General features: G+C 43.3%; 1 protein-coding gene and 1 long non-coding RNA gene across 5 annotated transcripts in view; one reads left to right on the plus strand and one right to left on the minus strand.

Moving 5' to 3' along the window:
• Positions 1–1802: 1802 nt before the first annotated feature.
• LOC120103509 (uncharacterized) lies at positions 1803–2276 on the minus strand. The gene is made up of 2 exons (XR_005505794.2): positions 2139–2276; positions 1803–2067 (listed from the first exon to the last, which is right to left on the minus strand). It is a non-coding gene; the product is annotated as an uncharacterized LOC120103509 (long non-coding RNA).
• Positions 2245–14978, plus strand: part of Wdr35 (WD repeat domain 35) — a 59835-nt gene continuing 47101 nt past the window's right edge. For 2 of the 4 annotated variants that reach the window (XM_039112765.2, XM_063262347.1), the window contains exons 1-7: positions 2245–2386; positions 3057–3174; positions 5495–5566; positions 8951–9079; positions 10802–10935; positions 13837–14002; positions 14131–14276. In XM_039112765.2, the coding sequence (XP_038968693.1) occupies positions 2363–2386; positions 3057–3174; positions 5495–5566; positions 8951–9079; positions 10802–10935; positions 13837–14002; positions 14131–14276 (789 nt within the window). In that variant the 5' untranslated portion in view covers positions 2245–2362. Of the gene's footprint in view, positions 2387–3056; positions 3175–5494; positions 5567–6745; positions 6839–8950; positions 9080–10801; positions 10936–13836; positions 14003–14130; positions 14277–14978 lie in introns of all 4 variants that reach the window. The other 2 variants (XM_006239885.5, NM_001099340.1) reach the window with 2 other exon arrangements.

Below are 14978 nucleotides of genomic sequence, written 5' to 3' on the forward strand. Positions count from 1 at the left end.
TCTCTTCCTCTCCTCTAAACCTCACCTACCTTTGTGCTCCTCAGTTCTGCAAATGAGAGAAAACATGTTACTTGTCTGATTTATTTCACTGAGCATGAATTTCAGCTCCATCTGGATATTATCTTCTGTTTCTTCTTGATGGCTGAATAATAATCCAGTGTGTATACATGCCACCTTCTAAAAATTATTTATTTGTATTTCATGTGTTTTGGTGTTTTGCCTGCATGTATGTCTGTGTGAGGGTGTCAGATCCTCTGGAATTGTAGTTGCAGACCATTGTGAGCCACCATGTGGTTCTGGGAATTGAACTCAGGACCTCTGGAAGAGCAGTCAGTGCTTTTAACCGCTGAGCCATCTCTCCAGTCCCACATGCCGATTTTTTATTCATTTATGGACTGGACTGTGCCCCTTGGCTATTGTAAATGGTGCTGTGTTACACACATCTCTATTGTATGTTCTTCGGATTCTTTGGGTATGTACGGATAGTGACAGGGTTGGATAATATGGTAGAACTGCCTTTAGGTTTTAGTTGTTGTCGTTCGTTTTTTGGGGAACCTCCATACTGAAATAAAAAACACCCTGGACTATTAACTTCTAGATGTGGTGAGACAATAGCTTGAAGTCAAAGGATTCAAAGGTTGTGAGCTTGCAGTAGGGAGAGTCTGCAGTGGGGAAATGAACACTTCTGTCTGAAGCACGTGCTAGAATATACAAGCCAATATTGATGGCTGCAGATTATGTTAAAAAGGAAAGCCATGAATAATAAACAAGGGTGAGACCAAATGACTCCACAGGAGTGGCTCTACCTGAACTTCTAGATGTGGGAACTCTGTTAACATTAGGATACCCCAAAAAGGACAATGGGGGCATGGGGAAATGGCTCAGTGGGTGAAGGGCTTGCTGTAAACATGAGGGCCAGTGTGGACCCCCAGGACCCCTAGAAGCCTGGTTAGCTGTGCTGCTCCCGTAACCCCAGGGTTGAGGGTGGGATCAAGTGATGCTGGAGTTCACTGGCTGGGCAGTCTTGCCCACACTGTAAGTTCCAATGTTACTCAGAGATCCTGCCTCAGAAAATGAGCTGGCCGAGTTCGAGAAGATGGTACATGATGTGGAGCTCTGGTCTGCACGTGTGCTTCCATGTATGTGTACACGTGATGATGGAAGATGTATAAAAATTAAGAGAAATATGGAAAAATTGCTCTCAGGACAGAAATGGCCTAACACCTCAAATAATTTTAAATGGGAGGGTATGCCACAAGGCAGTTGTAGCTTTCATGACCCAAAGGTCACACATACTCCTTTTATAAGGACTCTTGACATAATTCTTAAGGTGTTTTAAGGATTCTGGGCTGGCTAGTCCTATGTCAACTTGATACACAAACTAGAGGGATCCTTGAGAAAAATGTTGTAAGACATTTAAAAAACTAGTTATTGTTGAGGAGGGCTCAGCCCATTGTGGGTGGTGCCTAGGCAGGTGGTCCTGGGTCCTATAAGAAGGCAGGCTGAGCAAGCCATTGAGAGCAAGCCAGTAAGCAGCTCTCCCCTATGGCTTCTGCATCAGCTCCGGCCTCCAGGTTATTGCCCTGTTTGAGTTCCTGTCCTGACTTTCTTAGATAATAAACACCAATATGGAGGTGTAAGCCAAATAAACCCTTTCCTTCTCAACTTGCTTTTAGGTCCTAGTGTTTTGTCACAGCCATAGGAACCCTAAGAAGACATTCAAACGCAAAATGATCGTGCCGACTCCTAAATTGCTTCATAGAGTTCTGTAGTTCCTTTAAAGAATGCAGTCCTCAAAAGGCACATCTGCACTGCGTTTTTATTTGTCCGATGGTGCCAGCCTACCAAATGCAACAAGCGACTTTTCCTTTCAAGCCTGGGTCGGGTGGAGCGATTAGAGGGAAAACACAGAATTCTTGAGACCGTTTTTTTTTTTTTTTTTTTTGGAAGGGGCTTCATACTTTAGCTCATACTGACACCTGATGCATGCTGGTAGCGTGGTGTTGTAGCACAGCGGCGGGGATGAAGGGAGAGCGCTGGGGGTGACAAGGATGGCAGGTCGCTAACCTGAAAGCAGAAAGGCTCGAAGTCGAGATACAGGCCCAGTGGCAGTGAAGAGCCAATCGACCTCAACTTACATCAACTACACAGCAACCCCATCGCCCGCGCAGGCGCACGACAACCAGCACCAGGCCGGAGGCCACACCGGAAGTCCTCTAAGCGCCCCGGATGCGACTGGGCGGCGCTGGTTGCCAGGCGACGGGAGCTTCTCCGAGACACCGGTGCTCGCAAATGGAGGTGTAGAACGCGTTATGTATAGCGGGCCTTGGCCGCTGCCGGTCATCTTCTCCGAGTTCCCACGATGTTCTTCTACCTGAGCAAGAAAGTGAGTTTCTCTTGGGGACCGCCATCGCGCCCGCCTCCATTCCTGTATCCTGGCGGTACCTGCATTCTCCCAGGACTGCGGGCGGCTGTCCCAGCCCCCTTTCCGTCTTTCCGTCACCTACCTCCTCCAGCGGGTAGTTCTTGGCCGATCCAGCAGTTTTTTCTCAGGATTCTTCCACATTCCAGTCACGCCAAGTTTCTTTTTAGTGATAAACAGTGATCACTGAACGCTGCTGGGTCTTTTCCTCTGCTACTTGTTGATCCAGATGATAGATTATCACAGGCTCCCCTAAGAGAGGAAAAAATAAGTGTGGTGTGGGAAAGGAAGTGAGAGCAGCGATACGCATTTATGTCTTAGTTCCCTCCTTTAAAGAATCCATGAGGTGATTTCCCCCACCCCCCCATGGCTTCCTTGGCAATCATCTTCCTTTATGTGCACTTTTTTTTTGGTTCTTTTTTTCGGAGCTGGGGACCGAACCCAGGGCCTTGCGCTTCCTAGGCAAGTGCTCTGCCACTGAGTCAAATCCCCAACCCCATGTGCACTTCTTTACAGAATGCTAGAGCTTGGAACATTTAAGGGGACCACAGCCGTTTTCATAATAGCTAATTTTTCTGTGGTGATCTTTCAACTCCTTTGTGAAAAGCTAGCATCACTGTGATTCCTGTTACAGATCGCTGTTCCCAATAATGTGAAGCTGAAATGTATATCCTGGAACAAGGACCAAGGGTTCATAGCATGTGGCGGTGAGGACGGATTACTGAAAGTTTTGAGATTAGAGACACAGACAGGTAAGTGATCATCACCAGTGAGGATGTAGAAAATTGGTAGGAAAAAGTGGCTGGTGTACAGTGAGACCTGCTTATGGTATTTGTCATTACAAAGTTTTAATGTTTTAAAAGGGATTTGTTTGTATGTGTATGTGTGTTTTGCCTGAATGTATTTTTGTATCACATGCATGTAGAACCTGTGGAAGCCTGAAGAGGGTGTTGGATCCTTCCCTTTGCAACTAGTTACAGATAGTTTGTAGGTGCTGAGAGCTGACCACTGGTTCTCTTCAAGAACAGGATGTGTTCTTAACCACAGACCCATCTATCAAGCCCCTACTGCCACTGTTTCTGAGACAAGGGTCTCCTCCCATTAGCCTGAGAAGTTGCCATGTAGGCCAGTTCATTGGCCTAGAAACTTCCAGGGACCTATCTTGTCTCTGCCTCCTGTCTTGTCTCTGAGATTACAAGTGCATGCTCCAAAACCAGTGCTATGTATGAGTTCTGGGGATCTGAGGTCATGTCTTCACACTTGTACAGCAAGTACTTTGCTGACTGTGCCCTCTCTACAGGAGATGCTTTATTTAATGGTACATTCTTTTATCAAGCCTGTTAGATCCAGTGGTTACTGGTAAAGTGTTTTTTTTGTAAGATCAGTTTTGTCAGAATTTTGTTCTCACGCCAGCTAGATTTTATTTCCACTTGATCTTTTAAAAAGTCTCTCTCTCTCTCTCTCTCTCTCTCTCTCTCTCTCTCTCTCCTTACACACACACACACACACACACACACACACACACACACACACACACACATTTGAGAACTGTGTGTAGGGGCGATTTTCAAGATAAGGTTTCTCTGTGTAGCCCTGACTGTTCTGGAACTCACTCAGGCTGGCCTAGAACTCAGAGATCTGTTTGCCTCTGCTTCCTGAGTGCTGGCATTAAAGGTATGTTCCACTACACCAGGGTTAACATTTATTCTTTCTTAATCAGTGCAGTGTTAGACTGTGTATTTATATTGTCTATAAATAGTGTTTAGAGAACACTTGAATTTTTCTCTGCTTTGAGAATAAATATTCTTTTTACAGTGTCTTTTAAAAAATGCTTTCTGTCTGTTTTATGAGCATTGGTGTTTTGCCTGCATATATGTCTGTGTGAAGGTTTCAGATTTCCTGGAACTGGAGCTACAGACAGTTCTGAGTTGCCATGTTGGTGCTGGGAATTGAGCCTGGGTCTCTGGAAGAGCAGCCAATGTTCTTAACTACAGAGCCATCTTTTCGCCCACTCATAGTATCTGAGAGGGTAGATTTCTTAAGGATTGAGTTTTATAGTCCCCATCTTCACAAATCCCCAAGATTATCATAACATTTGTATATTTAAAATAAATGTTTTTAAGTGCTCTGTTTTATGTCTAACACATTTTCTAGGTGATTATAAACTGTAAAATTCTAGTAATTTCCTTCAAAGGTGTCTTGACTTTCCTTGTGGCTGTCACTGCAGCTCCATGTGTGGTCACTTCCCTCTGTTGCCTGCAAGGCCCTCTCTTGGTTCCTGAAAGGTGTAGAGCCTTTACAGTTGCTGTTTGCTCTCCTGGGAGACTGCCCGCTCCCTGCATCTCTTTGCCATACATGTTGTGTCTCAGCTAAGATATTATTTCTTTAGAAAGCTTCCCTGGTGCCCACCTTACTCTAAATTAACCAGTTTTCTTACTGTTTCTGATTTTGCCTCCACTTTCCCAAATTATAATACCTGCTTATGGTATTTGTCATTACAAAGTTTTAATGTTTTAAAAGGGATTTGTATGTATGTATTGTCTGACCCTCTCCCTCCCATGGAATGCAAGCTTTCTGAAAGGGGAAAGGGCTGTTTTGCTTATTTTATAGCCAGAATCTCCCATAGTGCCTAGACACGGTGTACATATCACTGGTTTTTGATGGATGGATGAAAGGATGACTGAATGCATGCATGACCATGACATTCTGGGAAACAGTAAAAACTAGATTCTAAAATCTCCACTATTTAATCCCTTATAAGTTTTATAGATCTTAATTTATGTCCTATACATTTCTACTTACGATCTTTTGGGAGAATATTATGTAATGGTGATTGAATATTTAATACATTGAGCTAATGTTGCTCTTTGCTTCATTTTGATAGAACAATGTCTTGCAAGATAGCTGTGTACTATTGCTCACAGTTGTATCAGGAGGAAGTCAGGGCAGGAGAAAGAGCTTAAAAAGTCTTATAGCATCTCACAGACACACACCCTTCTCATGAATATATCAGAATCTTGTAATCTTTTACCTTTATATATTTAATCACAGGCTTCTTTTTGATTGTTTTAGATGACTCAAAACTGAGGGGTCTAGCCGCTCCTAGTAACCTTTCCATGAACCAGAATCTTGAAGGCCATAGCGGTGAGTCATTTAACATTTTGTTTGTTTGTTTGTTTGTTTGTTTGTTGTTTTCCCAGACAGGGTTTCTTTGTGTAGCCCTGACTATCCTGGAATTGGCTTTGTAGATCAGGCTGGCCTCAAGCTCAGAGACATCCCCATGCCTCCACCTCCCAAGTGCTGGATATAAAGGCATATGCTACCATCACCACTTGGCTTCGTATAGCTTTTTAATTCCATTTAGACGTTTAGGTCATCATCTACTTAGTGTAGAAATATCAAACAAATATGTTAAATACTGTTATTTAAATAACAATAGCATTGAATGTAATCATTTTTATTGAGCTATAATTTGTATGCCCAATATGATAGTGGGGATATTATCCAACACTTTTGCAGAAATTAAATATCATCTCTGATAAATCTGAAAAAATCCTGGCTATTAATTTGTACATTATAAAATTTTGTTATCTATAAAAAATTTGTTTTTTTTATTTTTAAATAAATATATTACCCTCTTAAAGGATCTGGTCTGTGAGTCCAAGTTAAAGGATACTAAAAGGACAGAACTGAAGGAGCTTAGGTGGGGTCCTAGAGTGAGAAAAACAAGGGTCTGTTTAGGACACTTCTTGACAGTTGATGGTATTTGAATGGACTGTATTAGATGATATTTCTTCAGTGTTAATTTCTGATTTGGAGTATGGATTATAAAGAGACTATCATTAGGGAATACACACTAAAGTATTTAGGGAGAAGAAAATGAAATTAGTCATTCCTAGAACCTAGAGGCTTAAGATGTACTCGAGAGTGTGGAACGGCGTGGGAAACTGGCATGGGAGGGAAGGAGAAAATAAATTATGGGACATACCGATGGAGAGCAAATGGAATACCCCAAGGATGTGTGAAGTCCTCCTTTGATCTGCTCCACATCAGCTCCATGGCACTGTTATTGGCTGCTTGTGAGAGGGCCTTTGAAGGTGGGAGACAGAGGTATATATGACAGTATTTTGCATTGTTGCAGACAATTAGTAACATTAGTAATAGCATCCCATTAAGTTTTTATATTCATATTTAAGTTTTAACATTTGAGACTGACTGTACAAACTATATTGATTTTAACATCCTGTGCTGATTTACACAAAGATACAACTCTGAAACAAATTATAGTCAACTTAGAGTTTCTGATTTTTTTGAATGTTCTAGGTGCTGTTCAAGTTGTAACATGGAATGAACAGTATCAGAAGTTGACTACCAGTGATCAAAATGGGCTTATTATTGTCTGGATGCTGTATAAAGGTATATTAGGACAGCTGCTTAAAAACGATCTGTCTCTGTGTGTCTGTCTCTGTGTGTCTGTCTCTGTGTGTCTGTCTCTGTGTGTCTGTCTCTGTGTCTCTGCCTGTGTCTCTGTGTCTCTGTCTCTGCCTCTCTCTCTGTATAACTGTGAATGGTCTTGTGGGGGTGCTGAGACCTGAACTCTGGTCCATTGCAAGAGCAGACAAGTCCTTTTATTTACTGAATCATCTCTCTAGCCTGTGAGAGCCATGCTAAAATTTTAAAACATTTATCGTTTGTGTATATATGTATTCGCCACACATGTGGGGGCCAGAGGTCGATTTGCAGGACTTGGTTCTCTTCATCATGTGAGACCCTAGGCTTAGACTAAGGTTGTCAGGCTTGACAGCAAGCACCTTTGACCCCTGAGCCATCTCTCTGGCTGAGGAGAGCTGCTTTGATCTTGCACAGTCCAGAGTCTGAGCACAGTATTTGGATGGGGAAATAGCATCTCTGCGAAAGACCTGTGGCCAGCAAGAGGGCTCCATCCTGCTCTTTGATCTGTTACCCCACGTTAGGAAAGTGAGTTAGGTAACTGTAGACATTGCTACAATGAACTGAGACACGTAGAATAGTTTCCATATAAAATAATCCCCCCCCCCAGATTTCCAATAAGAAACAATTCCTGTGTGGTCAGCTGGAGTTAATATTAGATAAAAATATTTATGAGGAAATCAAAGGCAAGACTTCCTTTATAGTATTTCCTGTATTGGACCTCTTAGCTTCCTTTGCTGTTGTGGATTCAATTTATCTCATGTCTGCTGAATGACTCACAGCTTGTGCCTCTTGTCTCTGAGAGAGTTGGAGAAGGGAAGGGTTGGGGAGGGGAGAGGAAGAGAAAGATTAACTGAGATGCATCTCTATTATTGGTAAAACAACTCAGAGCACCTATTTTCTTAAGGTTTGGAAAGGCGTAGTTACAAATGTACACTTGTAAAAAGATTCTGGACACCCTAGTTAACAAATTGTTTTTTAAAGATTTACTTTTAATTATGTGTACGTGTGTGCCATCTGGTGGGAGCATGTGCGGGTGAGTAGAGATGGCTGTGAAGCCAGAGGTGTTTGTGTGCCTCTGCATGTGTACTGTGTGTGCCTAACATGTCACAGTGCATGTGCAGAGGTCAAGGACAATGTTTGAAAGTCATTTCTCTCCTGTCATGTGAGTTCCAGGGATGGAGCACTGGTCCTCAGCCTCGGGGGCAAGCACCCTTCCCTGCTGAGTTATCTCTCTGAAGTCATCTTTAAAAATTCCAAAATCAGGTTCTTTTATCTAATAATATGCTTGTATTTCTAATCATAATTAATGTAATAGTTAATCATCACAGGAGCTTATGCACACATGTAAAGCTGTTATTGTTCTTTTTCCTCACTGTCTGAATAGATCACCCAGTAGGAAAAGTTGAACTTTTAGAAGAATCATCTGTTTCCAGCCTGAAAAAGCAAACACAATTTCATTTCATTAATTGACAAGAAGAGAGAAATATAAAATAAGAGAGGGATATTGTCATATGTTCTAAGATAATCTTGAAGCAATTACAGATAATACAGTGTCAAGCCTGTTTGTGGTGATTTGAAGGCTTTGAAGTTAAATGTTTTAGGTTATAGAACACTTTACAATAATTTATCCAAGAGTGTGTTTTCAGAAGTTAGCAACATTTCCCTACATTCCCCCTCCTCTCTCCTTCCTTCCTTCCTTCCTTCCTTCTTCCTTCCTTCCTTGACAGGGTCTTGGAATATGTAGCCCAGCCTGGCCACAAACTTATGATCCTCCTGCCTCAGTCTTCCAAGTGCTAGGATTGGTGCTGTGCATGACAGTGCCCAGAAAATATTATCAGTCTTTAAGCACTGGCTGATAAATGTGAAAGGTTTGTTTTTTCCTTTTTTTCCTTTTTCAAGACAGGGTTTCTCTGTATAACCCTAGCTGTCCTGGAACTTAATCTGTGCCCAGGCTGGCCTTGAACTCAGAGATTTGCCTGCCTCTGCCTCCTGAGTGCAGGGATTAAAGGTGTGGGTCACCGACTCCTGGCCTGATGAAGGTGAAGGTTTTGACTGGTTTTTAACTTGTGAACACAGGTTCTTGGTACGAGGAGATGATCAACAATCGCAATAAGTCGGTGGTTCGAAGCATGAGCTGGAACGCTGATGGGCAGAAGATCTGCATTGTGTACGAAGACGGAGCTGTGATTGTCGGCTCGGTAGACGGTAATGCATTCACTGGACATTGGCCAGAGACCGGGATTTGCCCAGTTCCTTTCAAGATTTAAGTTAATTATCATTCTGATTGAAAAATTGATGCTAAGGAAAAAACATCTGTTATGTGACTGCCATATGATTTGATGACATTAGGAACCACCTTCTGGTTTTACCTCTGACCTGGAAGTATTTTCAAGACAAGTCTACTGTTTCACTTCCCTACAGTGGTACTGAAAACAGCTGAATTAATTTCTCAGTATCATTTTAAATATGGCTTTTGTATAATTGATCTTCATATTGATTATTTGTATAGAAATATACAATTTCATGTTGTATTGCATCATATTGTATAGAAATATAGATTTTAGTTTCAAAAGTATAAAATTAGAAAAATCTGTATTTCTAGTTGAGCAGAACATGCCGTTGTCATATTTTATAGCCTAAAATACCCCTTCTTTCAAATTATAGTCTCCAGTGAGGCTGCGCCTGCTGTGAGTCTGCATCTCAGCCTGACAGAAACGGTTTGAAGTCTCTGTCATAGATTCAGTGGTGTGTTCATTGTATTACCTGATGTAGCAGAGAGCCTTGAAAGCAGCAGCTGTAGCTTAGGCGCTCATGGCTCAACAGTGGGAACCTTCTTGACCTGTGTCAGAAGTGACCCTGGGTCATAGGTCGTCACTGATCGGCAGCCAATGGTAATGACATGAGCGCTATAACAGGGAACATACAGGAACATGTAGAAACAGTGGAAGGCAGATGGGGAGAGATCAGGGAGGACTCCCTAGAGGAGGAGATGCATGTACTGAGGCATTAACCACAGGTGTCTCAGGGCTAAGGAATAGCTTTGGAGGAGAAAAAAGCATTTCAGAAAAGACACTGAAAGTAAAAGTCTTGGAGACAAAGAACTCCCTAAACCTCGTGGGAGAAAAGAGTATCAAGAAGGAGAGCATGGCCCAAAAAGACAGGAAAAGAGTAGGAGGAGGCCCGTTGTCAGTTGGCCTCAGCATCAGGCTGTCCCAGCCTCACACAGGACGTTTTAGGGGAGCTGTGTGGCAGCAGGCAGACTGGAGAACTGAGGGGACCTTAAGGAAGGGAGACCTGCTACACCTGTAATTAAGTAAAAAATGTGGCTGGGAGGGACTGTAGAAATAGGGCAGTGCCAGCCGCAGGGAGGGGGTTTGCTTTGTTTGTTTGTATTCAAGGTGCTTAGGGGTCTGATGTCTATCTAAACATGCATGAGCCGGGCTTGGAGAGAAGAGTTTAAGAAGAGAAATGGGGATAATCTCGAGGGTGAGCTTTGTGGAAGGGGCTGATCACAGGCCTGGATGGAGGCCGGCTCATACAGGAGCTCCTCGGGGGCTGCCTTCCCCACTGCAGAGGGCCCAGCCTGGGTTCCTTATGCTCTGGATGTTGGAGGGTGCGAGCGGACGAAGAGCTGCTTTTGAGAGAGCTGTGTTTTCTCTAGAGTAGATGACTCACTCACCTGACTGGGAGTGAGGCCCTCCCCACCTTGAGTGTGGAAGGGACAGGAGGCAGTGTGAAACAGCCGCTGCTGGAAGGCCTCAGTGTGATAGAGCTTATATGAACGCTAACAAATATTGACCAAGTTAGTGGAGGGACTGCATGCATACTGTGAGAAGTGTGAGAGCGCATTAGGGAATCAGTGTTCAAAAGCAGTTGTTGGAGGACCACGGCTCTGAGCTCGTAATAAATAGCCCTGCTTTGTTTCAGGGAATCGGATTTGGGGTAAAGACCTGAAGGGAATTCAGCTGTGCCATGTGACCTGGTCTGCAGATAGTAAGATCCTACTTTTTGGAATGGCAAATGGAGAAATACACATTTATGATAATCAAGGAAATTTTATAGTAAGTGTATATATTCATTATTGTATTAGAACTTTCTGTGTTTGTATATTGTATGCATAATTTTCGATGATTATTTTAGATGTCATTTATATATGTTTGCCTTCATTATGATAGTGACAATAATTTATAGAATTGGTCTTCAATTCAGTTTTAATTTTCTAATCATCTAAACAGTTTTAAAAGTTAAAAGACAAATCTTAGTTTTTTTGGGGGTGTGTGGTGTGATGCTTTGAATGGGAATGGCTCCCATGACTTATCTAGTTGAATGCTCCCATTGGTGGTGCTGTTTGGGAAGGATTAGGAGGTGTGGCCTTGTTGGAGGAGGTATGTTACTGGGGGTGGGCTTTGAGATTTCAAAAACCCATATGAGGCCTAGTCTCTGTCTATGTCTCTGTCTCTGTCTCTGTTTCAGTCTCTCTTCTCTCTTTCTCTGATGCCTGGGATCAGGATTTAAAGCTCTCAGCTACTGCTCCAGTGCCATGCCTGTTTGCTTCCTTCCATGATGATTGATCATTGGCTAAACCTTTAAAGCTATAAAAAGCTTCCAATCAAATCCTTTTTTTTTTTTTTTTAAATAAGAATTGCCTTGGAGTTGGGCATTGGCGGTGCATACCTTTAATCCCAGCACTCAGGAGGTAAAGGCAGAGGCGGAGAGAGAGGCAGAGAGGTGGAGAGGTGGAGAGGTGGAGAGGCAGCAGAGACAGCAGACAGAGGGAGAGAGAGAGAGAGAGAGAGAGAGAGAGAGAGAGAGAGAGAGAGAGAGAGACACAGAGAGGCGCACAGGTATAGGCACAGGCACACACAAGGCACAGGCAGGCAGATATCTGAATTCAAGGCCAGCCTGGTCTATAGAGCTAGTTCCAGGACAGCCATGGCTACATAGAGAAACCCTGACTTGAAAAACCAAAAGAAAAACAATTGCTTTGGTCATGGTGTCTCTTTACAGCAATAAACCAAAGCAGGGGTGGGGGCTAGTTGTTGTTTTGAGACAGGGTCTTATGTAGACCAGGCTGGAAGTTGCTGCACATCTGAATTTTGGCTTCTCCTGTCTCCACCCCCAGAGTTCTAGGGTTTGAAGGAGCACCTGCACCATGCTCAGTCTTGCAGGCACTGGGTCTAATGGAAAGCTCCTTGACTGCCAGGCAAGCGTTTCTACTAGCCCAGGTTTAGTTCCTTTAGGGCGAATTAATGTAGCAGAGTGCAGCTTTAGTCCTGATTTCCCGTTGCTGGAGACAAGATGACAGAGCATTGAAGCTGAAGGGTAATGAGAAGGGTCATAGGCTGTGTACGTTTCTTTTTAAGTCTGCAGGTGCCTGGATCAGAGATTTTATGCAGGGTACCCAAGATAGTTTTTGTAGCAACTGGAGCTTGTTTGTGAAAAGAATCGTAACCGATTTAATATATGAGGGAGAAAATTCAGTCAAATCGAGCAGGTATGGTGGTTAGTGTTGCTTGTCAACCTGGTCAGCTATCACCTAGGAGACAAACTTCAGGGCACTCCTGAGAAGGAGTGTAGAGATTAGGTTAGCCCCAAGAGTGTCTCTGATTGATTGAGTGAAGACCGTTCCCTGGGCTAGTGTCCATCACACACACACACACACACACACACACACACACACACACACACACACACACACACACACACACACCTCTGGCTGCTTCCTGACTGGAAGGGCTTAGAGTTCCTGTTGCTTTTACCTTCCTGCCGTGCTGGACTGCAGCACCCTTGACCTATGAGCTAACATGTGCCCCTTCCCATCAAATTGCTTTTGTATTTTATCACCACAGCTGGAAAGGAAGCAGTCAGTTTGGGCAGAATGATCTGGAGAAAGTTCTGGCTTTGAGAAGTGGAGCCATGATAGATTTCTTATCTATTGGTAGGTCAGACTTGTTTGTAAGAAGAATTTCACTCCCTGGTAAAACTCCCTGTAAAACTGTCCTCTCCTCTCCTCTCCTCTCCTCTCCTCTCCTCTCCTCTCCTCTCCTCTCCTCTCCTCTCCTCTCCTCTCCTCTCCTCTCCTCTCCTCTCCTCTCCTCTTTTCTCCTCTCCTCTCCTCTTTTCTTCTCTCCTCTCCTCTCCTCTCCTCTCCTCTCCTCTCCTCTCCTCTCCTCTCCTCTCCTCCCCTCCCCTCCCCTCTCCTCTCCTCTCTTCTCCTCTCTTCTCCTCTCTTCTCCTCTCTTCTCCTCTCCTCCCCTCCCCTCTCTTCTCCTCTCCTCCCCTCCCCTCTTCTCTCCTCTCTTCCCCTTCCTTCCCCTCTCCTCTCCCCCTTTCCCTTCCCCTCCCCTACCTTTTCCCTTCCCCATCGTCCCTCCCTTCTTCCCCTCCCCTCTCCCCTCCCCTTTCCCCTCCCCTCTCCTGTCCTCTCCTCTTCTTCCCTTCCTTCCCTTCCCTTCCCTCTCCTCACCCCTGTCTTACCTTTCTTTCTTTTTCTTGAGACATGATCTCACTCCATAGCCCAGGCTATGAATAGCAAGGCTGGCCTTGAATGCATGATCTCCTACTGTCATTTGAGTCTCATTAAAAACTCTGAGCGTGAGTGTAGGATTTTTTTTTTAATTTATATTTTGAGATTAGGTCTCCTATATTCTTGAGACTGACCTTGTACATGCTATGTAGCCCAAGCTTACCTCAAACTTGAAATCTTCCTGTCTGGAGTGCTGGGATAACAAGCTTACCTCACCTGACTTATCTCTCTGTGTTTTTGTCCTTATTTTATACTCGGGGAAAGACGAAAGTCAGAGAAGTAATTTATCTGGGTTCTATAACCAGTAAGTCCTGAAGATTTCGTCTCTGGGAAGATTTCAAGTCTGTTCATATTGATCTTCCTTCAATACTTGTGCAGATTAAATTGACCATTTTAGAATGCACTTATTAAACCTCAGCTAACCACTTGTACCTAGATGAAAATGAAACTGAACTGCTTGGTGAACGTCACCGGAGCGATCAGTATTGCTGGGATCCATTGGTACCATGGCACCGAAGGCTACGTGGAGCCCGATTGCCCATGCCTGGCAATTTGTTTTGACAACGGGAGATGCCAAATAATGAGACATGAGAATGACCAAAGTAAGGAATTTTTTGTTTTTTAAGTTGGAGAAGTTTAAAAGTATTTTAAAAATTATTTTTCAGACTGTCAAGTTCTCTAGGTTAAGTTGTGACTCAGCTGCCACATTGGTTCTCTCCCTCTCGACCAGACCCGGTGCTGATCGACACGGGCATGTATGTGGTCGGCATCCAGTGGAACCACATTGGCAGTGTGTTAGCTGTGGCAGGCTCCCAGAAAGTAGTCACCCAGGACAAGGACGTCAACATCGTGCAGTTTTACACACCGTTTGGCGAGGTAAACACACTCAGGACCTGTCTCCCCACTGAGAGCAGGCTAGGCTGTGAGCAGGGAAATGAGCAGGAAGTCCGGCTTGCCACACTTTCTCTGAGGGACATTTGTGCAGCAGTCTCAGATATTAAGCATGTGCCTAAAGAGTGTTTTTAAAGTTTCTATTATAGTCACCACTTTATAATCTGTGAGTTTAGAAATCTAAACATTTGACATAGGAAACTGCTGGGAAATAGCTACTTAGGATATTTTCTCTATGACCCAAATAAATGTCTCCTTTAAATCACTAACTTGATTAGTATTTTATATAATGTTTTTACTTTATGTTCATATTTCTGGGTTTTAAGATGATTCTTTAAATGTCTTTGGATATTAAACAGATATCTGCCTGTCCTAAATTTCTCAGTTATAATTTATTGTGAAGTGATCTATTTGTTTTCCCTTTGAGACAGGGTCTTACTATGTAGCCCTAGCTGTCCTGGAACTCGGGTGTAGACCAGGTTGGTCTCACACAGAAATCCACCTGCCTCTGAAGGGTGTTCACTGCCATATTTGGCATGATTATTTATTTGTAGAAAACCTATTTCAATGAGTCACAAATGGTAGATACTAGTATGTAAGCACTATTCTCATAAATAAACATTGTCCTTCTCAGTGGTACTATTAATAAATTTAATTTTTAGAATTTTCTGGAGTAGTATTGGCACA

The sequence above is a fragment of the Rattus norvegicus genome, chromosome 6 (assembly GCF_036323735.1).
Source record: "Rattus norvegicus strain BN/NHsdMcwi chromosome 6, GRCr8, whole genome shotgun sequence".
Taxonomy (NCBI): Eukaryota; Metazoa; Chordata; class Mammalia; order Rodentia; family Muridae; genus Rattus; species Rattus norvegicus.